Consider the following 25,807-nt stretch of genomic DNA (forward strand, 5'->3'; position numbering starts at 1 on the left):
ACACACACACACACACACACACACACACACACACACACACTGACACACACACACACACACACACACACACACGATCTTAAGTAAACTCTGAAGACACAGCACAACCATCTCAAACACTAATGGCACTAATTTTAACATAAGATTTGTCTTCCTTAGTACTTCCAAAAATTATTATTATTTTGTTTATTTAAATATTATTGTTGTTATTCATTAACCATATTATTGATATGAAATTAAAAATAATAATAAGAAACATAATGTGCATTACTTTTATTAGGGATACCATAGTAATATCAAATCATTTGTACATTTACATTTCAGAGGCATTTTTAACAGTACTCTTGGAGCAGTCATTAGTGACTTTCAGTTCGTGTTATATTCGGCGGTGCGCATGCGCAGTGTGCGCGTTTAGTGTCCCGCGAGGCGCGAGCAGTGTTTATAGAGCCCAGAATAACCGCAGCCGTCACACTCCTGCAGTCACACACACTCCAGTAAGACACGCCATGCGAGCCATCAAATGACTACACGACTTTCGACAACATAAATAGCACGAATTATGGTTTATCACCGCATGCCATCCTGGTGCAAATACAAAAATTAATTTTTTATTAGGTACCGTGGCACTTTGATTAAAAAGCCTACCATTGTGGATGGATGTTGTCATTATTTATTTTTCAGTGCCACAGTATATAGACTTAAAGGTACACTGACAATGCTTCAGATACTAGTATCACTAAAATGGGGTTTATAAAGGTACAAGCTTAAGCAGAAAATAATAATGCTTTCGAATTGATAACGCGGCGGGTCGAGGGGCGTGGTCTAGAGTGCGGTGTGGGCGGGGCTTGAGTTTGTATGAGGGTGAGAGTTTGTGCAGGTCTCTTTCAGTGTCTGTGGGATCCGTCTGCTCGGGATGTGGTCATGCAGTCTCTGAAGAGATCCGGAGCAGCTGTGGACTGAGGTTATCTACAGACTGAAGGAGACTGCTGGGGCTTGAGGATGGTTTTATTCATCCTTTTATCAGCTCTAGTCCTGTGTGCATGTGCGCAATATTCCAGCGACCAGTGCAACTGGAGAGGAAGGTGAGCTTTTACATTAATAAGTATATATTATTTGATTAAATGTTTCTTTATTCTGTACAGAGAAACTGCACCCAAACGTAATTGCACATTAAAAACCTTCTCTTTTTGGACAAAATATTAGATTTTTATTAATTAATTCATTTATTTATTTACTTTGCATGTATAGAATACGATTTTGCACGTTTGTTTTTAACAAGCTAAATATTTTCTGAAATCGCCTATTGTGTCAGTTCATCTGGCAGACTTTTGTTCATGGAAGGAGATTTAAAATGTTAGGACTTTGTGATAAATGTTAAGAAGTGTAATAATATGCAATATGTTTAAATCCTGAAACCCTGAGCTTTGTGCTGGGGAAGGTCCGGGCATGCCCTTATTGGACATGTTAATATAGTTTACCTGAAGACAGTGACTGATTCTCGAACCGATTGTTCTCATGAACCGCTTCTTTAGTCTTTGGACTCCTTGAAGCAGACCGTGTCGAGTCTGGCCTCTCTTACACGCTGCTCTGCTTAATTGACTCCAGAAAATGATTTATGATCTTTTCCTCTGTAGACATTTGGCACTGATTTCAGCAGAAACCAAACCCCGTCAGTTCAATTATTAATCTTGAACCCCATCAGCTCGAGTTCCTCTCCATCATGAAGATCCAGACCTTCACTATCTGGTTCACTAATTATGAATTTGGCAAAACTCAATTGGCAATGCTGCGATCCAACCGAGACACAAACACTGTAATCATCCGGAAATAAACCAAACCACAAGCACCTGAAAGCGCTGTGGCGGGAAATCAACACGATTTCTCTCTGTTGACTGAAAAAAAAAAAAAAAAACCAAAAAACATTGAGAAACGCATAAAGCTAAATTAAAAAATAAGAAACAAGCTAATAAATTCTATAAAAATATATAAACAATATTAGAATGATTGGCAAGATGTCCCTAAATATTTTTATGTTTTTGTTTTGTAACATAATATATATATATAAATATATATATATATAAAACAGAATTATTTTGCATTGTGAAATTAGGGCATAAATTCTAAATGTGAATTTTCTTTGTCTTGCCAGTTTTATTGTTTTATTGTTTATATACTTGTCTTGTATTTATTTATATTTAGAATTAGCTTTTATTTTAATATTTTCCGTTTTTATTTTCAGTAATAAAGTAAAACAAATAATTTTGTTATGTAATATTGTTATTATTTGAATTCATTTATTCAATTTTAGTTTAGTTTATTCTCATTTGGTGAAGCGGGACGTGGAGCAGGTGTACCTGCGCTGTGCTGAAGGAGCTCTGGAGTGGCTCTATCCCACAGGAGCCCTCGTCGTCACCCTGAGGCCCAACCTGCCCCCGGCGGAGGGTCACCTGCACACCTGCCTCAAGCCGCGGCCGGACTCTCGCGGAGCCACGCTGTACGTGGAGCAGAGCGGAGCGCTGCGTCTGCTGCTGACAGAGGAGGACCAGGCGTCTGGACGCGTGCGCTGCTTCAGTCTGCAGGAGGGGGTGCTGTTCGTGGAGGCCTCCGCCCGCCGGGACATCAGCAGGACAGTCACAGCGTTTCAGTATCAGCTGATGTCCACACAGACGCCAGGAGACGGGTCCTACTCACATACAGGTGCTGAGACACAACAATAGATTTACACTTATTAACAAACGTAAAGACAAACCAGAACCCCCTCAAACTCGAGCGAGGAGAACAAATACAAATAAAGATAAATAAACTGACTGAAATTATTATTAATAATAATAACAGTAATATAGTCATACAACCCTGAGCCAAACAGTAACCCTATGAGGGATATGTATTTATTTGCTCTGCAAAAATGTTTTTTTGTTTTTGTCAAGAGAATCATAATCACGGCTTAGACAGCCAGTGATACACAATACATTCAATGCATGAACCAAATATAATCATAATCATCATCATAATCAGGCATGTTTTCCATGTCTTTTATTAAAACAGAAAATATATATTTCAATTGTATTTATTCATATACACTAATTATCAATACACATTATTATTGTTTACCTTATTTTATCTTATTTTTATTTATTTATTACAAAATAAAATCATTAAAGAATGTAAAATGCCATCATCCCAGTGCTATTTTAGTATTGATTATATACTATTGTAGTATTTTTGTTTTATTCATGATCCTATTTTATATAAAAATATATTATTAATTTTATCTTCATTTTTTTTACATTTAGTTTGAATAATTTTAGTACTTGAATTACACATACTTTATTTCAATGAGTTGCCAAGGCTAGCACAAGCTTTTCACCCAATATTTAAATTTCATTTTAGCTTGATTACAATAAACAAAATATGATTTTTAATAAAAATTTTTAGCTTAAATTTAACAATAACAACACTGCATCTCACACATTGATTTTTAGGATGTTAATATGACACAAGGAGCTGGCGTGAACTCGAGGAAACGTCATTGCAATATTTGCAATATTTGTGAATTTTCTATCCTTAAAATCCTGAATTTATTGTAATGATATGCTCTATTGAAAGTGTTGCAACAGGCTGTCATATTTCACTCACACAAGTATGTGAGTGAATTACAAAATTTTTTGTTTTTTCAATTTTCTAAGATTGAACAGTAATGTGATGATCAGAACATATGTATTTAAATATTTTGGGCAGCGGTGTTGTGATTGCTGCTGGACACTGAAGCCTGCGCTCACTCGCGCTTCTACACCGAGACTACAGTGCGCTCTGCTGGACACTGAAGCCTGCGTTCACTCGCGCTTCTACACCGAGACTACAGCGCGCTCTGCTGGACACTGAAGCCTGCGCTCACTCGCGCTTCTACACCGAGACTACAGCGCGCTCTGCTGGACACTAAAGCCTGCGCTCACTCTCGCTTCTACACCGAGACTACAGCGCGCTCTGCTGGACACTGAAACCTGTGTTCACTCGCGCTTCTACACCGAGACTACAGCGCGCTCTGCTGGACACTGAAACCTGCGTTCACTCGCGCTTCTACACCGAGACTACAGCGCGCTCTGCTGGACACCGAAGCCTGCGCTCACTCGTGCTTCTACACCGAGACTACAGCGCGCTCTGCTGGACACCGAAGCCTGCGCTCACTCGCGCTTCTACACCGAGACTACAGCGTGCTCTGCTGGACACTGAAACCTGCGTTCACTCGCGCTTCTACACCGAGACTACAGCGCGCTCTGCTGGACACTGAAGCCTGCGCTCACTCGCGCTTCTACACCGAGACTACAGCGCGCTCTGCTGGACACTGAAGCCTGCGTTCACTCGCGCTTCTACACCGAGACTACAGCACGCTCTGCTGGACACTGAAACCTGCGTTCACTCGCGCTTCTACACCGAGACTACAGCGCGCTCTGCTGGACACTGAAGCCTGTGCTCACTCGCGCTTCTACACCGAGACTACAGCACGCTCTGCTGGACACTGAAACCTGCGTTCACTCGCGCTTCTACACCGAGACTACAGCGCGCTCTGCTGGACACTGAAACCCGCGTTCACTCGCGCTTCTACACCGAGAATACAGCGCGCTCTGCTGGACACTGAAGCCTGCGCTCACACGCGCTTCTACACCGAGACTACAGCACGCTCTGCTGGACACTGAAACCCGCGTTCACTCGCGCTTCTACACCGAGACTACAGCACGCTCTGCTGGACACTGAAACCCGCGTTCACTCGCGCTTCTACACCGAGAATACAGCGCGCTCTGCTGGACACTGAAGCCTGCGCTCACACGCGCTTCTACACCGAGACTACAGCACGCTCTGCTGGACACTGAAACCCGCGTTCACTCGCGCTTCTACACCGAGAATACAGCGCGCTCTGCTGGACACTGAAGCCTGCGTTCACTCGCGCTTCTACACCGAGACTACAGCGCGCTCTGCTGGACACTGAAACCTGGGTTCACTCGCGCTTCTACACCGAGACTACAGCGCGCTCTGCTGGACACTGAAGCCTGCGCTCACTCGCGCTTCTACACCGAGACTACAGTGCACTCAGCTGGACACTGAAGCCTGCGTTCACTCGCGCTTCTACACCGAGACTACAGCGCGCTCTGCTGCACACTGAAGCCTGCGCTCACTCACGCTTCTACACCGAGACTACAGTGCGCTCTGCTGGACACTGAAGCCTGCGCTCACTCACGCTTCTACACCGAGACTACAGTGCGCTCTGCTGGACACTGAAGCCTGTGTTCACTTGCGCTTCTACACCGAGACTACAGCGCGCTCTGCTGGACACTGAAGCCTGCGCTCACTCGCGCTTCTACACCGAGACTACAGCACGCTCTGCTGGACACTGAAGCCTGCGCTCACTCGCGCTTCTACACCGAGACTAGAGCGCGCTCTGCTGGACACTGAAGCCTGCGTTCACTCGCGCTTCTACACCGAGACTACAGCGCTCTCTACTGAACACTGAAGCCTGCGCTCACTCACGCTTCTACACCGAGACTACAGCACGCTCTGCTGGACACTGAAGCCTGCGCTCACACGTGCTTCTACACCGAGACTACAGCGTGCTCTGCTGGACACTGAAGCCTGCGCTCACTCGCGCTTCTACACCGAGACTAGAGCGCGCTCTGCTGGACACTGAAGCCTGCGTTCACTCGCGCTTCTACACCGAGACTACAGCGCTCTCTACTGAACACTGAAGCCTGCGCTCACTCACGCTTCTACACCGAGACTACAGCACGCTCTGCTGGACACTGAAGCCTGCGCTCACACGCGCTTCTACACCCGAGACTACAGCGCGCTCTGCTGGACTCTGAAACCTGCAGTCACACGTGCTTCACACCGAGACTACAGCGCTCTGCTGGACACTGAAGCCTGTGCTCACACGCGCTTCTACACTGAGACTACAGCGCGCTCTGCTGGACACTGAAGCCTGTGCTCACATGCGCTTCTACACTGAGACTACAGCGCGCTCTGCTGGACACTGAAACCTGCGCTCACACGTGCTTCACACCGAGACTACAGCGCTCTGCTGGACACTGAAGCCTGTGCTCACACGCGCTTCTACACTGAGACTACAGCGCACTCTGCTGGACACTGAAGCCTGTGCTCACATGCGCTTCTACACTGAGACTACAGCGCGCTCTGCTGGACACTTAAGCCTGCGCTCACACGCGCTTCTACACCGAGACTACAGCGCGCTCTGCTGGACACTGAAGCCTGCGCTCACACGCGCTTCTACACTAAGACTACAGCGCGCTCTGCTGGACACTGAAGCCTGCGCTCACTCGCGCTTCTACACCGAGATTACAGCGTGCTCTGCTGGACACTGAAGCCTGCGCTCACACACGCTTCTACACCGAGATTACAGCGCGCTCTGCTGGACACTGAAGCCTGCGCTCACACGCGCTTCTGCGCGCTCTGCTGGACACTGAAGCCTGCGCTCACTCGTGCTTCTACACCGAGACTACAGCGCGCTCTGCTGGACACTGAAGCCTGCACTCACTCGCGCTTCTACACCGAGACTACAGCGTGCTCTGCTGGACACTGAAGCCTGCACTCACTCGCGCTTCTACACCGAGACTACAGCGTGCTCTGCTGGACACTGAAGCCTGCGCTCACTCGCGCTTCTACACCGAGATTACAGCGCGCTCTGCTGGACACTGAAGCCTGCGCTCACACGCGCTTCTACACCGAGACTACAGCAAGCTCTGCTGGACACTGAAGCCTGCACTCACTCGCGCTTCTACACCGAGACTACAGCGCGCTCTGCTGGACACTGAAGCCTGCGTTCACTCGCGCTTCTACACCGAGACTACAGCACGCTCTGCTGGACACTGAAGCCTGCGCTCACTCGCGCTTCTACACCGAGACTACAGCGCGCTCTGCTGGACACTGAAGCCTGCGCTCACTCGCGCTTCTACACCGAGACTACAGCGCGCTCTGCTGGACACTGAAGCCTGCGCTCACTCGCGCTTCTACACCGAGACTACAGCGCGCTCTGCTGGACACTGAATGTAAGCGCATCACTGTAGAGACTTACTGAACATGCGTTTTCTCCAAGTGTGCCACGACGTTCTGATCGCCCCCAGGTGGCTGGACCCAGTATTGGTCATAAACCTCTCTCCATTATGAGTGGGACAAACTAAAGTATTATTTATTTTTTCAAATAAATTTCTCCAAAGACGTTACATATATATATATGGTTTTCATCACGCTGCTGTAAGTTTAAGTGCTCGTTTTATAAATAAGTCTGCTTTAGTTCTTCATTTCATGCTATAAAAACGGGATTGTGATGTCATGATCAATTGCTGATACAGCTGTATAAAATATATGCGTTACTTTTTAAATATGGTGGTTAGTAGTTGTATTTATCTTATTTTAACAAGTCTCTTATGGCAGTCAGCAGATATCAAAATCAGTCAAGCTAATTAAAACAGGGTCAGGGGTATGGAATGCCAATCCTGCCATAATTAGAAATACATAAAGAAATGTGCAAAGAAATAAAAAAAAAGCAAATATAAATAAATATATAAATAACTATACTAAGAAAAGATAAAAAAGCAAAAATAAATTATTTATAATTTTATTTCCTATTGTATTATTTTTATATTTTACCACATTTATTTATTTATTTATACATGTATTCATTTCCACTTTTATTTATTTTCTCATTTATGTATTTATTTCCACATTTATTTATTTCTACATTTAGCTATTTATAAGTGTATTTATTTCCACATTTATTTATGTCTATATTTCTTTATCTGTAGGGTAATGTGGAGGGTGTGTTTTATCGAGTCAGAAGAGGCGAGGGGTAAGCTGTGAGGCCACAGTGACACTCAGTGGTGCCAAAACAAGAACAAGAAGCGTAGCCTATAAACATATACATGTGAAAATAAATAAAAGTGGAAATAAATAAATGTAAAAAAAAACAACAACAACATATATATAAGGAAATCAAATTATAATTATTTATTTTTGCTTTTTTAACTTTTATAACTTTATTTTAGCTATATATATATTATTTGTTCATATTTGCTTTTTACATTTATTTGTACATTTATTTATTTATTTATTTATTTCTATCTATGGCTGGATTCTTCATTCCATACAAGATGGCTGCAATGGAAGAGAGTGAAGGTGCATAGTATACCTTGTTTTTTTTTTTGTTTTTTTTACAGTCCTTGGTTCAGGTGGACTATATTTTTGTCATTTTATTAGGTTAATGTTGATGCTTCATCTAGAGATTGTGCATGGGGCAGCTGTGGCTGCAGTGAACGGAGACTGGTGTTGGGTTTCTTGCTTTAGTAATGACATTCATTCCAGCTACATGAGATGTGTCTGTGATGCAATGCCCTGTTACTGCATTTCTGTATAAAATTGTATTCATTTCTAATATAGCCGTGGTGTCATAATTATAGTATTAAGAGGGGGATAGGACAAGCTGAAGGCCTAGGTGTGAAATGCATGGCCTCCACTGTTGGGATCCTTTTCCCCAAATGATGAACGATAAAAACACTGAAAGCCAATCAGAAGCCGTCTGACTCTAAAGCACACAATAAAGTTAAAGTTATTGTACTGCACTATGGAAGAACGGACCTGATCTTCAACATGCGCAAAAGAGTTTTCTCTACCGCATAAAAGGTGTGCGATTACATCATGTTGTTAGAAAAATATTAGACATTGAACATTCCTTTATTTCCTGTTAAAATGCATAAAATTGTATAAAAGTATCTCAACATCACGTCATTGGCAATGACGAGATGAAACCGTACTGTGTCAAGCTGATGTACACATCAAAACCATATCAACAAGAAATCACCATCAGATGTGATCTGGATGAGTAGGGATGTATCTTTACTGTCAGATATCATTACAACATCACCAAACACATTTAAACTGTACTGAAATCTTAAAATATACCAATATATTAAACACGCATTGAAATTAACATGACAGGAAAAATTTCAGTTGCCTGTTGAAACACTTTCTGTTAATAGCACATTTTGTACATTTCCATGAATTCCAGTCTCAATGTTACATCATCATTTGGCTTAGTCACTCTTAAGTAAGCATCTGTTTTTGTGTTTTGTGTATGTTTTTCATATTTCATAAAACAAGTTTAAAGTTTTTTGTTTTTTTTTTGCACAGAAAGTGTTTCAACACACATTTAATGCAGACAGTCAATGCTGTATGGTGTAACTTCCCACACAGACACAGACTTGACAAAAAATCTAGGTTCAATGATATAAACAACCACTTCGGAAATTCTTCTAGTTTGTGTGTTGGTACGACTGAACAGCACTTTAACTACAGGCAATCAACAGAGAAGGAGAAATGTGATGTGACTTGACACAATTAAATCACTATTATAAACATTTGGTGGAGTTTACATTTACAATCCACTGGACGGGACCTGGATCATTTGACTGTGCTGTAAATCACTGATTTATGCATCATCACAACGGCTCTGTGGAATGACATAATCAAATATGAAGAATGAGCTTTTTTCTAGACTGATTGAGAGCCAAAACAAGTCATTCAGGAGCTGATCATATAAAAAATGTTTTGATATCACATGAGAAAATGTTTCAAATCTGTTTAGTTTCTCACCCCACAGCTGAATCAGGATGGTTCATTCTCAGATTCTCATAATTGCTTTCATCGTTTCTGATGTATTGGATGTTTGAGTAGTTTATAGTATCTGTGGATTCAGGAGTCTTTCCTGCAGTCTGATCTGTTCTGTTGGCAGAAACTCTGGCATACAGATGATCGTCATCAAGCTGGAGGAAGAAGCCAAGACATTTCAGAAAAGTAAACTATAAAACTAAAATCACCTGCATGAGATTCCTGTTCCTGCAAACATTAGATCCCTGTAAGAAGATTGAATAAAACACACTGATTTCTCATTCTTTGACATGCTGGATTATACCAAACAAGATACCAAACAAGTCAAACATATATTGTACATCACAGCACCGCATGTAATTTCACTTTGAAGATGAATGATATTTCTACACTGCATGTTCTGACCTGAATCTGCCTTGCGTCTGACACTGCACTTCCTTGTCTCTTCCTGTAGAGCAGAGATAAACATAATTAATAATTATGAATGAGTACACCAATGTGAAATACTGTATGAAACCAAAGATCTCACCTCATGAATATAATGATGCAGATAAGAAATAAAACTCCACATCCGACTGCAATCACTACAGCTGCGTACAGGACTGTATTATGTCCACCTAAAACAGAAAATATTAATACTAAAATACAACATAATGTCTGCATAGGAATAGAAACCATGATTTTATTGTGTCCAACTGATTTACCTTTAACAGTGACAGTAACAGCGTCTGATCTCTGAGATCCATGTTGATTGTGAGCCTCACAGTAGAAGCGTCCACTCTGTAGTGCACTGAAACTCTGTCCAGATCCAACAGATGAGCTTTGATTCTCCTTAAACCAGCTGAAGTTCAGAGCAGGAGGGTTTGAATCACTGCTGCAGATCAGAGTCACTGAATCTCCCTCCACTATTACACCTGCTCCATTTATAGACACTGAGACGTTCCTGGGAGGGTCTTAAAAATTAAAATAAAGATATAATTATCAATAACGATAAATCTAAGGTGACAAAGAATTAGACTGAATCATCATTAACTCACACATGACGTTTAAAGTCAGACCAGCAGAGTATTTCTCTCCATGTTCATTGATAGATCTACACTTGTATTCTTCACTGTGATCAGAGCTGATCTTTGAGATGCTGTAGATTCTTCCAGATCCTACAGATGTTTCTCCTTTAAACCAGCTGATTTCTGCAGGAGGGTTTGAATCACTGCTGCAGTTCAGAGTCACTGAATCTCCCTCCACTATTACAGATGGACTGATGGACATTGAGACGTTCTTTGGAGGGTCTTAAAAGGACAAAAATGAATAATCACAATAAATATTAGATGAAATTTGAATTTTGAAATTTTGAACAAGGCGCAGATGATCATTAACTCACACATTATGTTTAAATTTACAGCATCGGAGTATTTCCCTCCATGTTCATTGATGGATCTGCACTTGTATTCTCCACTGTGATCAGAGCTGATCTTTGAGATGCTGTAGATTCTTCCAGATCCTACAGATGTTCCTCCTTTAAACCAGCTGATTTCTGCAGGAGGGTTTGAATCACTGCTGCAGATCAGAGTCACTGAATCTCCCTCCACTATTACACCAGATGGACTGATGGACACTGAGACACTCTTTGGTGCATCTATAAAGGACACATATTAAATCCTTATATCATCCCGTTCAAACACAGTTTCCAGGTTCTTAAGAAGAACTAATGAATCTGTACTCACAGGAGACATTGAGCTGAGCAGCAGGAGAGATGTAAGTGTGTCCATGTAGAGCACAGCTGTATCTGCCTGCATCCTCTCTTCTGACTGACTGCAGCAGGAGTTGATTGTTTCTGTCTCTTCTCTCAGTTAATGGCTGTGAGTTTCTGTACCAGATGAATGTTGCTCTGTCAGTCAGAGTGCAGCTGCTTTTACATGTCAGACGGACATTATGACCCTCCGTCACTCTCTCAGGAGCCTCCACCTGAAGATCTGAACACAACACACACATTATATCTAGTGCTGCTGTCATACACTGATTATTATTCAACATAATGCACAGAAGAAGAGCTCAGCCTCATGAAAGTCACCTGTGACATTAAGAGTCACTCCTGGATAACCAATCCATTTTCCATCAGGTTTATCAGAGATTAATCTGAAACAGTACATGTGTTGGTCCTTCTGTGTCACATGACTCAGTCTGATGGTGCAGTTCTGCTGTTTGTCTCCCAGATACTGAAGCCTCTGACTGTATTCAGGATCCTCAGACAGATCTGGAGGGTCTATGCGTTTTTTGGTCCAGAACACTTTCTTGATCTTATATCCAGTAGGGTATGTATAAGTGCAGCTCATTATCACTGATGAGTTCTTTAGTGCACAGATGTGTGAAGGACTGTAACTCACACCCCAACTTTTTTCACTGAAAACAGCTGAAATGAGTTTTATTAAAACAAATACTACAATTATTATCAATATTTGTTAAGTAAAACAACATTACATTAATAAGGAAATCACTGGATAAAGACACACTTCATTAACACGTTAAACACTCTTGAGACATAAACAGCATGCTGTACTATTATAGACTGACGAAAATAAAAGCACATACAAGTGTTTCAAAACTCACTGTGAATCATGAGGAGAAAGATCACAGGAAGAGGAGGAGCCATTCTGACTGACATCACCATAGCAACAACTACAACACAGCAATTACAGTATTCCAGCATGACTGAGATGAAACTGTGAGGTGGATATTTTACAAGAAAAATACTTTTCATTCTTTTTACCTACAATTTTCATGTTCTTTGTAATTATTTGTGAAATATAAAGCAAATTCTGAGTGAAAATTGCTTCAAAGGAAACCCTGCACCATTTTTTTTTTCAGTCTAGAAACATTAATAAGAAATTGTTCATACCTTAGCGCAGGACACCTCATCAGCTGAAAGCAAATGATACATGAGACATAAGGAAGATTTCTCTGCCTCATTTATAACCAGAGCTGCATCATTTCCTCCTCATTTCCTGTCTTTGTCTTTTTTTCTTCCTCTACTAACATAAAATATTTAATTAAATAAATATTTTAAAATAAATAAATATATTTTATCGCTTTGCAAATCCAAGAAAAAAAAGTTTATTTTGCAGATTTTTTAATAGATCATAAATTGTAAATGACAGCAAGGAATAAACACATATTGCATGTAAGACTTTCATGACACATACTAAACACAGAAGTGAAAAAGTACCCAAAGTCTAAAAATACAAACGTCTGACACTGACACCCGAGGGACATTCAGGGCTGGACTGAAAATTATTTCCAACATTACACTGTTAAAAAAAACCTGTCAAATTTACAGTAAAATACCGGCAGCTGTGGTTGCCAGGAATATACCGTACAAAAAAAATCTGGAATCTGTAAAAGACAATACGGTATACTGGTTCTGTAACCCTAAATTTTACAGTAGAAAACGTATTTTTTTTACCAAAATCATGGTAGAAAAAAAACAAATATATTTATTATACAGTAATTTTATGTAAAAAATGCAACTTTCCATAGCTTTTTACGGATATTTGCAGTAAAAAAAAAAGTTATAATATATACACTGTAAAAAAAAAGTTGCATCAACTTAAAAAATTAAGGCAACTTAGTGACAGTCAGCCAAGTATGGAGACTTATACTCAGAATTCATGCTCTACATTTAACCCATCGTGCACACACACACCCAGAGCAGTGTTCATCATTTATGCTGCGGCGCCCGGGGAGCAGTTGGGGTTTCAGTGCCTTGCTCAAGGGCACCTCAGTCATGGTATTGCCAGCCCGAGTTTCGAACTCACAACCCTAGAGTTAGGAGTCAAACTCTCTAACCACTAGGCCACGACAAAAAACTTATCTTGAAGATGGTCAAAATGAATGCGTTTGGAATAATTTGAGTAAAAGTTTCATGTATTCACACACACAGACTTCTAGATTTAGCATATGCATCACAACAACGGTGAGAAACAAAAGAGCTCCATAGCACAAACTCATCCTTATTTTTACAGCCTTTTTTGTTCTGATTGTCACCATTGATGTGATGCATATCCAAAATCTTGATGTCTGTTTATGACGACAATTAACGGTTTTATAGAAATAATTTTTTCTGCAAGGTTTCGATCCATAAAAAAAATCCACAGTCGCAACAATACATTACCATCTGATTTTGCTATAATTTGATACCATTACAAGCAAGATGTGTAGTGTACGCTTGATCTCAACTCTCTCTCTGCCACAATAAGAGTGTTTTATAACACAGTTACAACAGCAAGAGACAACCTAACACCATCAAAGAGCTGATAACACCTGAACTCTCTTAAATTTTGTCTTTCTTTGCCATAAAAACAGCATTTTAAAATTCACCGATACAGTAACAATAGACAAGCTAACGCAAGAAGTAACTGAACCAAGATCCGACCTAAACCAAACACTTTCCACCACAATGGTGACTTCAAATGAATCACGTATCAACATTTAAACCTGTTAATTCTCAATAAGAGCTTCTCTAGATGTCTGACAGAAATAAAGTCACAAAACCTTGTAAGGAGGATCTGTGAACGTCTATATCGGACGTACAGAAGACATAAAAAACATTTTAAAAAAAAGACATCATAAAAACATTCTGTCTCCTCAGTGGACGTCTTTTCAACGTCTGCAAAGACATAAAAAGACGTCCACTGGATGTAACTTTGCCCAGTGGATTAGGTTGATGTTAAAATACGCAATATAGTAATTTTCAAGTAATAGTTCCTTTAAAAACAAACAAAAATGTTAAATACATGTGACTTCATGCCACAAGACTGCTAACGTATGAAGGTATAATTAACACTGGATTTATTTAACATGCATTATGTACCATGTGTTGAGTTCAGTGTAAAATGCATTGAGTAAAGAAGTTAATATACAAGACTTGGTATGTCCTAGTGCTTTGGACAAAAACTTTCAATAATAAAAATAGTTATTTGAACCGTGTTATGGTCTTTTATTTATTTAGACAACTTGAATAAAGTAAATTTGTGGGCTAGTGGTTAGAGAGTTTGACTCCTAACCCTAGGGTTGTGGGTTCGAAACTTGGGCTGGCAATACCATGACTGAGGTGCCCTTGAGCAAGGCACTGAAACCCCAACTGCTGCAGCGTAAATGCTGAACACTGCTCCGGGTGTGTGTGCATGATGGGTGAAATGTAGAGCATGAATTCTGAGTATAAGTCTCCATACTTGGCTGAATGTCATGCCACTTTTTTTCACTTTAAAATTGTGTATGCTTATAGATAATAGGCCTTGTGTTCAGTAAACAAAATATATTTTGTTCTGATATTTTTAAGGTTAACATGACTATTTATGTTGTGACAACTTATTATTATTATTATTTTAAGTTGGGTGGACTTTAGTCCCGTTTGTTAAGTTTACTCAAAAAATCGCTTGCGATAATTTGCCTTATTTTTTTAAGTTGATGCAACTCTTTTTTTTTTTTTTTTACAGAGATATATTATTATATCTGTAAAAGGCTATGTTGCATTTTTTACATAAAATTACTGTATAATTAACAAATATATTTGTTTTTTTCTACCATGATTTTGGTAAAAAAAAATACGTTGTCTAATGTAAAATTTAGGGTTACAAAACCAGTATACCGTATTGTCTTTTACAGATTCCACATTTTTTTCACGGTATATTCCTGGCAACCACAGCTGCCGGTATTTTACTGTAAATTTGACAGTTTAATCTGTATATCAGTATCTGAATTCTAAAATAAAAAATACTATCAATTTTATTGTCTTTTACTGCTGATATTTGCTGTTTTTAAATGGTATTTACTGGTGGTATTATTACGGTGGACCCTATTTTTTAACATCTTGCTTCTGTAAATATGGATGTTTTTGTTTGCTTAAAAATCTACAGATTTATACTTATACCCAAAAGATGTAGTTTTACTCAAATAATACCGTAAAATCTATGGTTTTCAGACATTTTCAACATTACAATATTTAATTGTAAAATGTATGCATATTTATTTGTTTTCACAGAAAATATTTCTAATTTCAACATTTTATTACAGTAAAAAACAAAGTTTTATCCAGTCTCACAATTAACGGTTATTCAATCTATTTAATAAAGTAAAAGGAAGTTTTTGGTTTTACGCTCCATTACCGTTGGAATTTGACGGTGTTTTGCTGTATATTTTACTGACTTTTTTTACAGTGTACAAACAGAGCGCTTGACCCACCTGTACAGTGTTCTCTCTGCTGATGCGTCTGTTCTCTCCTCTTTGCGTCTGTCTTTATGTCTATGGCCTCTGTTAAAACTCTGTTTACAGACTTTGTAATATTTCCAAATATTTCCAGGGGTGACGCAATATTTCTTAGGCGGAGCAAGATACACAGATGTCCAGTCTGTCTCGGCCTACATGCGTTCCTTCCATATAAACTGTGAATGCTCTCTATATCCCAGTTATTTGAGACAAAGAGTTAGCAGGCTAATTAATAGAAACATGATTATAAATAGATCCCTTGTCATTTGAGATTTGAGATTGGGAACATGTATGAAAAAATATTTATTTGTCAAACATCAGTGATTTTCTGTAAATCTGTGCCATTTACGGAAGCTTCTGGGAGTTGATTTTACAGCAGTTTTCGCCTCTGGCTCATCAGGACTGTTGGGCTTTTCTTCTACTTTTTTTTCTCTGATTTTATTGTTGTTGGCAATGTTGCAAAGTTTACTTACTATATCTATATATATATATATATATATATATATATATATATATATATATATATATATATATACAGTATATATGTTGGTATTTTGCATGCCGGGTGATTTTATTCCTATTATTGGAACAAATAAACAAAACAAACAAAAAAAAAAAAAATAGAAAAGATGGCATGTAGTTGGGGGAATCCCCATCTCCCCTCCCCCTTTACTGAACAATGTGTAAATGTCATTTGGTGTTTTATACTTGTAAAACCAACATCTTTTTTCTAACATCTGAATAACAATGTACAAACCTGAAACAACAGAATAAAGCTCCGAGAATGAGTTACATTTACAAAAAAGGTAGGAAATGTGCACACTTTTAAATCGACACCTGCCATGGTGTTTCTTATTTGTCTGTGATTCTGAGTGTGTCCTAAACCGATGAGGGGTGGAGGAGATCTTAACACTCAGTATACAGTAAAAAAACTGCTACATGGATCTATTACTTATTTACATGTTCTGTGTCATTCTATTAATAGGCAAAACATGACAGCGACTGTGTAGATGTTTCCTGTTACACATACACACATTTGATCAGCTAATCTCCAGTGTGTCAAAATACATCTACAAAAGTTATATCGCTTGTGGCTTCTTTTCTTATTATGATTTTCCATGTATATATTTAAGATTTTTTTTACCAATTCAATTTAATTTCATTATTCACAAGATTTTTTTTTTTCAGTATCATGTGGATGTTACCCTTAAATCCTGTTTTTGTATGTGTAACCTTATTTAGAACAGATATAACATTTCAGATTTAATTCAAATCAATTGAGATGTTGCAACATTCAACATTAGTAGGTTAGAGTTTATTCAGTGCTTGTATGTGTCCACGTCTGAGTAGAAAGGAGATGGGCAAACAGAGGTTTCACTTCCTTGACGTAACCAGCAGAAGCTATAGTTAGACTTGTAGTCACTCACACTAAAGATAAAGTACCAACCAACACCAGTCTTATTTATCTGAATGACGAAAATGGACTTTAAGAGTTTGAAGAAAACTTCAAGTCACCTGCATTGTTCTCGGTAAATGAGACATTTTTACACTTTCTAAGAGTAGCTAAAAGAGATTTTGTGTGTTTGATCATGAGTTGGACACACTATAATGTGCTGTTTCAAGTGATGTCTTGTTACACAAAATACATCCTTATTCAAGATTCTTTATTGTCACTGTACAATTATAGTGACATTTGAGCAATCCTAACAGTGCAGTCACACGTAACATAAACATCAGTAACACATAGAAGAAAAAGAAAAAGTATGTTACAATACAAGACAAACAATACACAAAACAATACAAACAAGGCAACAGTGCAAAGTTAAGACTTATCTGCAATACAGTCAGTAATAACCGGTTTGCTGTTTAACAATACAAAACAAAGACAGCACCAACAAGGCGATGCAAATTTAAGCCTTATTTAATATCGTATTGCACACATTACTGCACAGTTGGCACATAACAGAAAAGATGTACATGTTGCATTGTTTGTATTCTAAAGGCTCCAGTGAGTGGACACATATTGCATAGGAATGTTGCACAATAATATCGCACACTATGAAGAGGTTAGTGTAACAGAATGTAAACAGAACTTAATAATATAAAGTGTGAACATTTACATAGTGAGAGCACACTGAGGTATACAGGGGGTATTAACCTGTGTAGGTTGAGATATAAATAGCCCCAACAGAAAGACAAACAGTATTTGTGTATGCCGGCAATGTTCAGCTCCCATACAATGCTTGGGTAAAAGCTGTTCTTGGGTCTACTGGTCCACACTTTGATGGACTTACAATGTTTACCAGAGGGCAGCAGTTCAAACAGTTGATGTTAAAGGATGGGAAGGATCCTTTAAAATGTTTGCTGCCCCAGAAGTGTTAAGTTATTTTAAGGAAGCCAGAGGGCAACCAATGATTTTTGTGCTGAGTTGATCACCCTCTGGAGAGCTTTCTTATCTGCCACTGAGCTGCTAGCATACCATGTGGAGATGGAGTAAGTTATCACACTGTCAATGGAACGGTGATAGAAGGACACTAGCAGCTTCTTTTTCAGGTGGTTCTTCCTGAGAATCTGTAAGAAATAGAGTTGCTGCTGTGCCTTTTTGACAGCTGCTGGGGTTTGTGCTCCAGGAGAGATCTTTAGCAATGTTTGTGTACAGGAATCTGAAGGCTGAAACTGTCTGGAAGGCTGGCTTTGATGTACTGCTGCATCTGCTTCTCAAAGCACTACATTGTAACTGGGCAGAGTGCGATAATCATCAAGGCCACTAATGGATGTTTTCTTTGGTAGTGGGATAATTGTTGCTGACTTCAGACAGGTAGGGATGGTGGCTGTTGACAGGGACAGGTTGAAAAGCTTTGTGAAGACAGCAGAGAGCTGGTCTGCACACTCCTGAGTACTCTTTCGGTTACTCCATCTGGGCCTGTGGCCTTCCTTGGGTTAATAACCCTGAGCACACCCCTCACCCTGTGTTCCTGCACTATGAATGGAGGTGCATGCCCATTGAGGGTGGGTGTGGATAGTGGGAGTACTCTGTCTCTCTCACTTCAAAGTCACTTCAAAATCCCCTTCGGTGATGTGAATTGCATCAGGATGGACAGTCTGATTTTATAGCAAGTAGCTTTGAGCTGTGTTGGCATTAGCATCTGGTGGGATGTAAACAGCTGTAACAATAACAAAGGTAAACTCCAGAGGTGGATAGAAGGACGTGCATTTAACAGTTAAGTACTCCAAATCGGGAGAACAGTGACTACCAATGATGTTGCATTGGTGCACCAGTCATCATTTATGTAGATGTAGAGCCCACTGCCCTGGGTTCTACCAGAATATTTGTTTTTGTCCCAATGTAATGCTGTCTGCCTGGCTAACTCCATAGTGGTGTCAGGTATGTGTGGGTTCAGCCATGCCTCTGTTATCAAAATAATGCAGCAGTCCTAAATGACGTTGTTTGCAGCGATCTGCATAAACTTTAAGCAATCAGATTTTGCAGTTGTAACTCTTTTAACTTTATGCAACTTTTATTAGCGAGTGATCTGGCATTTGTTAGAAATACACTCAGAAAAGGTGGTTTGTGTTAAGGCCAATAACAGACAATGGAGAGCTGTGTGTCCTGGCCATCTCCTCCATTCTGTTACTCCAGAAATTTGCTTGTAACTTCTTGATTAAGATATCTAATCAGCTGTAATTGTGATTCGCCAGACTGGTCTTAACAATTATGAGTAGACAATTAAACAAAACCATAAGAGTAAAGCACTGAACGGGAGAGCATAAAGCCATGTAAAGCCGCTGCGTCCATGCGCACCACAATCTTGTACTGACTCAAACAGGTCAATTAGGGAAATATAATGCATGCATCCTGAGATAAACTTGGATATTGTGTTCACAATGCAGGTCACTACAGGCCTTTGTTGAAAATGTTATTATTTCCACTAAAGGCTTTGACAAAATAATTTCTCTGGACAAGTTTTTGTCAGAAATCTCTCTAGATGAACCATGTTACAAAGTTACAAAGCTCAAATTGCTATTTAAAGGGAGATATTTCATTTAACATAAATTACATTTCAAAAACTACAACAAATAACTCGTTTAGACTACAACACATATTCCAGGATTTGTGATAAAACAAATATCGACGAATGGGACGAGACCTGGTTGAACTGCACTAGAGAAGACAATGAGTGTTATCACTATGCTGGAGATAAACTAGCTTTCCCAAGACGGACAAACTTAGAATCAAATTGATTTGATTTTGACGATATATTTACAACTGAAGCTCGCAGCAGGCGACTATGGTAAGGGGCATGACATCACAACACACAGAGCTGATCTTCGAGATGCTGTAGATTCTTCCAGATCCTACAAACATTCCTCCTTTAAACCAGCTGAAGTTCAGAGCAGGAGGGTTTGAACACTGAGACACTTTTTGGTGCATCTATGAGATAAACTTGGATATTGTGGATAAACTTGGATTTCCTCCCTGACTGCGGGTGTCGCTGTTAGACAGTGTTTTCTCTGCTAACTGTTGGCCTTGCTGGAGCTGATCGGCTGTTTTTTTTTTTTTTTTTTTTTTTTTTCTCTAGAATCTCTATCTTACTATCACTCTCTGTTTTTTTAAAGTGATAAAAAATAACTTAATTCACACCATATTTCTGATAATATCAATCAATCTTATCAGATTAATTTTGATCATTACATTTATTCATTTAGCAGACGCTTTTATCCAAAGCGACTTACAATTGCTATATATGTCAGAGGTCGCACGCCTCTGGAGCAACTAGGGGTTAAGTGTCTTGCTCAGGGACACATTGGTGTCTCACAGTGGATTCGAACCTGGGTCTCTCACGCCAAAGACGTGTGTCTTATCCACTGCGCCAACACCACACCATCATTCACTTTCATTTTATATACGTGAGTGCAGTACCCCAGCTAGAATTTTTTTGTTCTAAAAATGTTCTAAGAACATTCCCATGGATTGTTCTAACAATGTTTTTAGCAGGTAGTTTTATTTTTGTTCCCAGAACGTTCTCTCAAAAGATAGGATAACGTTCTCTAAAAACATTCAAAAAATGTTTATTAATAACATTATTAGAACATTATCCCCTAACATTCTAATTAAGATTTAAGCATATGTTTAGATGTTGGATGTCTGTTTAAAAGTAATAGTTTGGTTTGATGTCACCATAATGGTGGTAAGTGTTCACGTTAGTTGTGAAATTTGACACATACTTGTCAGTGATGTTCTTTAGCTGCTGTAATCTTTATTATAGCAAAAACAGCAAGAGAACATGTGGTCAGACGACTCCAGTTGCTTGCAATTGATTAATACAACACATATGCGGTCTGGCTGCCTGTTTTCTCCCAATATAATGTATAATGCATATTATTTATTAAAACAGCCTAATGGCTCAAGTGCCTGAGAGCCAGTTGCATTTAAAGCAGATTATTACAAGCATTTAAAAACAAATAGAAAATTGTCATACAAAGATCGAGATTTAGTGTATGAATCTCAACAATGGTGACATGCTTCATGCTGCAATGTATTCTGGGTACACCATGCAAAACTCATCCGTGGCACCCAGAATGCATTGCGGCATGAAGCTTGTCACCATTGTTGAGATTCATACACTAATTATTAAGGTCTCTGTGTGTCTAAACAGTCTCTAGTTCATTAACAATGTAATTTTTGTAAAGAACAGACAACATAAAATATGAGTTTATAGAATCTTATGCACTGCATCTGCTATAGTCTCTAATATAACATTAATAGCTTAGATTCAACTCCAGATAAAACCAGTTGATCAGATCAATACGTGAAAAAAGTTTTAATATCAGCAATAACCAACATCACCTGACGACGGATTTCTCGCACTGCTTTTGCTATGACAAATATAGTTATAGCGATTAAATGAACCGATACACTGAAAAAGAGTCATACTGCCTAAGTACCGATCACCATAATGGTGACGTCAAACTAAACTATTATTTTCAATAAACCCTCAACAACTCTGTTAATCTCAATAAGAACTTTTTTACACGTATGACAGAAATAAATCTTGTTTATAATAAGTGCAGTTGGTAATACTGTTTTTGGAGTTATTTACGCTAGAGTTTGACACCAAACAGAGGTTGGGTTTTCACTTTCAACCAACATTTTGACTTCTGAGCAATGTAAGTTCACATCTAGTGTGATGGGAAGCTTTATTAGAATGTTAGAGAATAATGTTGTAACAATGCTATCAATAAACGTTTTTAGAATGTTTTTCGAGCATGTTATCCTAACTTTTAGCAGAACATCCTGGGAACTAAAATAAAACTAGCCGCTGAAAACGTTCCTAGAACATTACAAATTTCTAGGTGGGATACCTGCATCACTTTTGCAATCGTTAGCTTGTCAACTCTTCTCTCAGTTAATGGCTGTGAGTTTCTGTACCAGATAAATGTTGCTCTGTCAGTCAGAGTGCAGCTGCTTTTACATGTCAGACTGACATTATGACCCTCTGTCACTCTCTCAGGAGCCTCCACCTGAAGATCTGAACACAACACACACATTATATCTAGTGCTGCTGTCATACACTGATTATTATTCAACATAATGCACAGAAGAAGAGCTCAGCCTCATGAAAGTCACCTGTGACAGTAAGAGTCACTCCTGGATAACCAGTCCATTTTCCATCAGGTTTATCAGTGATGAATCTGAAACAGTACACGTGTTGGTCCTTCTGTGTCACATGAGTTCTTTAGTGCACAGATGTGTGAATATCTGAACCAGGAAATCAGCCATGAACAACATGCTGCACTATCATATAATGGAAAAACAAGACTAAGAAAAGTATTTAATAAGGACCCAATTGGAGTTCTTTGGTTTCTACTTTTTCATCTCAAACCTCATCTATATGGTAGTGAACTCCTTTGACAATATTTAACATTTGAACACTTACTTCCCAGAACATGAGCCAAAAATATTCACAATCTTGTGTTAGACAGATTGTTGGTCCAATCAGATGCGCTGAACAATGAACACGTCCCTAACCACATGACACTGAGCAGCAAATAACAGAAGACTACTGGATATTTATAAAACGCCCTTTGACGTTTCTCACCTAAATTTCCTGTTTAAAGGGAAATATGTGAGAACAGGACAGAAGAAAGTGCTCATCAGCCGCTCATCGTGAGGTCTTAAATAAAACCATCAGAGAGTTTGTAATGTGAATGTAACAGAGACTCACCGTGAATCATGAGCAGAAAGATCAGAGGAAGACGAGGAGCCATTCTGACCAACATCAGCGTCAAATATATCTATAATACAGCATTAATCAGCACTTATACACTCATGAACAGTACATCTACATCTCCCTATTCTTAACATTTCTCACGTTAAGACTCGTATGTTATATGAGCAATAATCATCAGTTTTCATTGAAGTATGAGTGCGTTTGTCTTACCGTGTTGAAACTCTAGTTTTATCACATGTACTTTTAGCTCTAGGATGACATATTATTTGTGGTTAACACTATATTAATACCCAGCAGTGGAAACAACAGTGTCCCTCCCTCAACAAGTGAACAACATTACTGGACTAAAACACACATATGCACATGTACTTATACACATTAGTGTTGATGTCTGGAGCAGGAGATGGTGACCTCTGGAAGTAGTTTTAGGATTTGAAAATGACATGACATCCAGCCAAGTATTGTGATCCATAGTCAGAATTCATGTTCTGCATTGAACCCATCCAAGGTGCACACACACACACACACACACACACACACACACACACACACACACACAACACAGCAGTGAGAGTTTTCTTTTTTTTCAGTCTCATGTCGATGTTACCCCTAAATCCTGTTTTTGTATGTGTAACCTTATTTAGAACAGATATAACATTTCAGATTTAAATCAAATCAATTGAGATGTTGCAACATTAAACATTAGTAGGTTAGAGTTTATTCAGTGCTTGTATGTGTCCACGTCTGAGTAAAAAGGAGATGGGCAAACAGAGGTTTCAGTTACTTGACGTAACCAGCAGAAGCTATAGTTAGACTTGTAGTCACTCACACTACAGATAAAGTACCAACCAACACCAGTCTTATTTATCTGAATGACGAAAATTGACTTTAAGAGTTTGTAGAAAACTTCAAGTCATCTGCATTGTTCTCGGTAAATGAGACATTTCTCTACACTTTCTAAGAGTAGCTAAAAGAGATTTTGTGTGTTTGATCATGAGTTGGACACACTATAATGTGCTGTTTCAAGTGATGTCTTGTTACACAAAATACATCCTTATTCAAGATTCTTTATTGTCACTGTACAATTATAGTGACATTTGAGCAATCCTAACAGTGCAGTCACACGTAACATAAACATCAGTAACACAGAGAAGAAAAAGTATGTTACAATACAAGACAAACAATACACAAAACAATACAAACAGAAAAGATGTACATGTTGCATTGTTTGTATTCTAAAGGCTCCAGTGAGTGGACAAATATTGCATAGTAACTCAAGAACGAGTCAGTCGTTCATTCATTATCTGACTCGGTTCAGTGTTCCTCTTCAGTGTTCAGTGTTCCTGTAGCTCAATTGGTAGAGCACTGGGCAAACAAGCGCAAAGTTGGGGGTTTGATTCCCCGGGAAAACATGATATGTAAAAATTGATAGCCTGAATGCACTGTAAGTCGCTTTGGATAAAAGCATCTGCTAAATGCATAAATTTTAAATTAAAAATGTTTGATTTAATTTTAAATTTAATCTTCAGTTCTCTCTTCACATCAGTTCAGTCAGTGTACTGTTAGAGTAAATGAATTACTCCGGGATATTGGTTTGTTTTAACTCAGAGGGAGTGTCAGCCACATTAAAAAGTTAACAGCTTAAGTCATTTGTGGATTAATGCGTATTGGAGACGCACACCATTTAAAATGATTCAATTCGATTTGGTGAACTGGTTCAAAAAGATCCGGTTACATCGAATGATTCGTTTGCGAACCCGATATTACAAACTGCTTTGTTTTGAACTCTCTCTCACAACAGAGAAGACAATCCTGAATAAAGTGCTATTTTTGCACCAAAATGTATTTTCGATGCTTCAAAAAATTCTAACTGACCATCTGATGTCACATGGACTACTTTGATGATGTTTTTCTTACCTTTCTGGACATGGACAGTATACCGTACATTCAGTTTCAATGGAGGGAATTTTATAAATATATTAAGCAGCAAAACTGTTTCCAGCACTGGTAATGAATCAATATATTATAATTATTTTATGAAGGATGATGACTCTGAAAACTGGAGTAACATCAGCTAATGAAAATTCAGATTTGCTTCACTGAATTAAATTATATTTAAAATATATAACGTATTAAATATGCTTAATAAATGAATTCATTTAGCAGACGCTTTTTTATCCAAAGCAACTTACAGAGCATTCAGGCTATCAATTTTACTTATCATGTGTTCCCAGGGAATCGAACCCCCAACCTTGCACTTGATATCGCAATGCTCTACCAATTGAGCTACAGGAACACTAAATAAACAATCTCTGACATGGAGAGGAGTGAAACTCCTAACATGACCGCGAAGTTACCGAACACCTGAATATAACGAACCAAATGCACATTGACTGATCTTCTTCTATCTGTTCTGCAAAATGTAAACAAATGTATATTTCTGCAAGTGTAAATATTGTGGAAATATCAATATTAATTGTGTCTAGGCAAAGGCATTCCCCCTTTGAAGAGAGGTAACACGTGTTTGGAGGGTATTTATTTCATACTCTGTGACAGCTTATTTATTGTAAAAAATTATACATATAAAGGTGCATCTCAATAAATTAGAATTTTGTGGAAAAGTTCATTTATTTCAGTAATTCAAATCA

At 38.9% G+C, this 25,807-nt stretch overlaps 2 protein-coding genes across 2 annotated transcripts; one reads left to right on the forward strand and one right to left on the reverse strand.

Moving 5' to 3' along the window:
- Positions 1-996: 996 nt before the first annotated feature.
- LOC132141741 (meteorin-like protein) lies at positions 997-5,965 on the forward strand. Its single transcript, XM_059551403.1, has 4 exons — positions 997-1,079; positions 2,306-2,694; positions 5,129-5,250; positions 5,774-5,965. The coding sequence occupies exons 1-4, from the start codon at positions 997-999 to the stop codon at positions 5,963-5,965; spliced, it is 786 nt and encodes a 261-aa protein (XP_059407386.1).
- Positions 5,966-9,394: 3,429 nt separating this feature from the next.
- LOC132142864 (B-cell receptor CD22-like) lies at positions 9,395-12,438 on the reverse strand. The gene is made up of 10 exons (XM_059553051.1): positions 12,270-12,438; positions 11,738-12,066; positions 11,391-11,639; positions 11,048-11,302; positions 10,704-10,955; positions 10,371-10,619; positions 10,196-10,283; positions 10,072-10,114; positions 9,652-9,821; positions 9,395-9,508 (listed from the first exon to the last, which is right to left on the reverse strand). Exons 1-10 carry the CDS (start codon positions 12,422-12,424, stop codon positions 9,460-9,462), a joined length of 1,839 nt encoding a protein of 612 aa, XP_059409034.1. The 5' UTR covers positions 12,425-12,438; the 3' UTR covers positions 9,395-9,459.
- Between the last annotated feature and the right edge of the window lie 13,369 nt (positions 12,439-25,807).

Source organism: Carassius carassius, chromosome 6, assembly GCF_963082965.1.
Source record: "Carassius carassius chromosome 6, fCarCar2.1, whole genome shotgun sequence".
Lineage (NCBI taxonomy): Eukaryota > Metazoa > Chordata > Actinopteri > Cypriniformes > Cyprinidae > Carassius > Carassius carassius.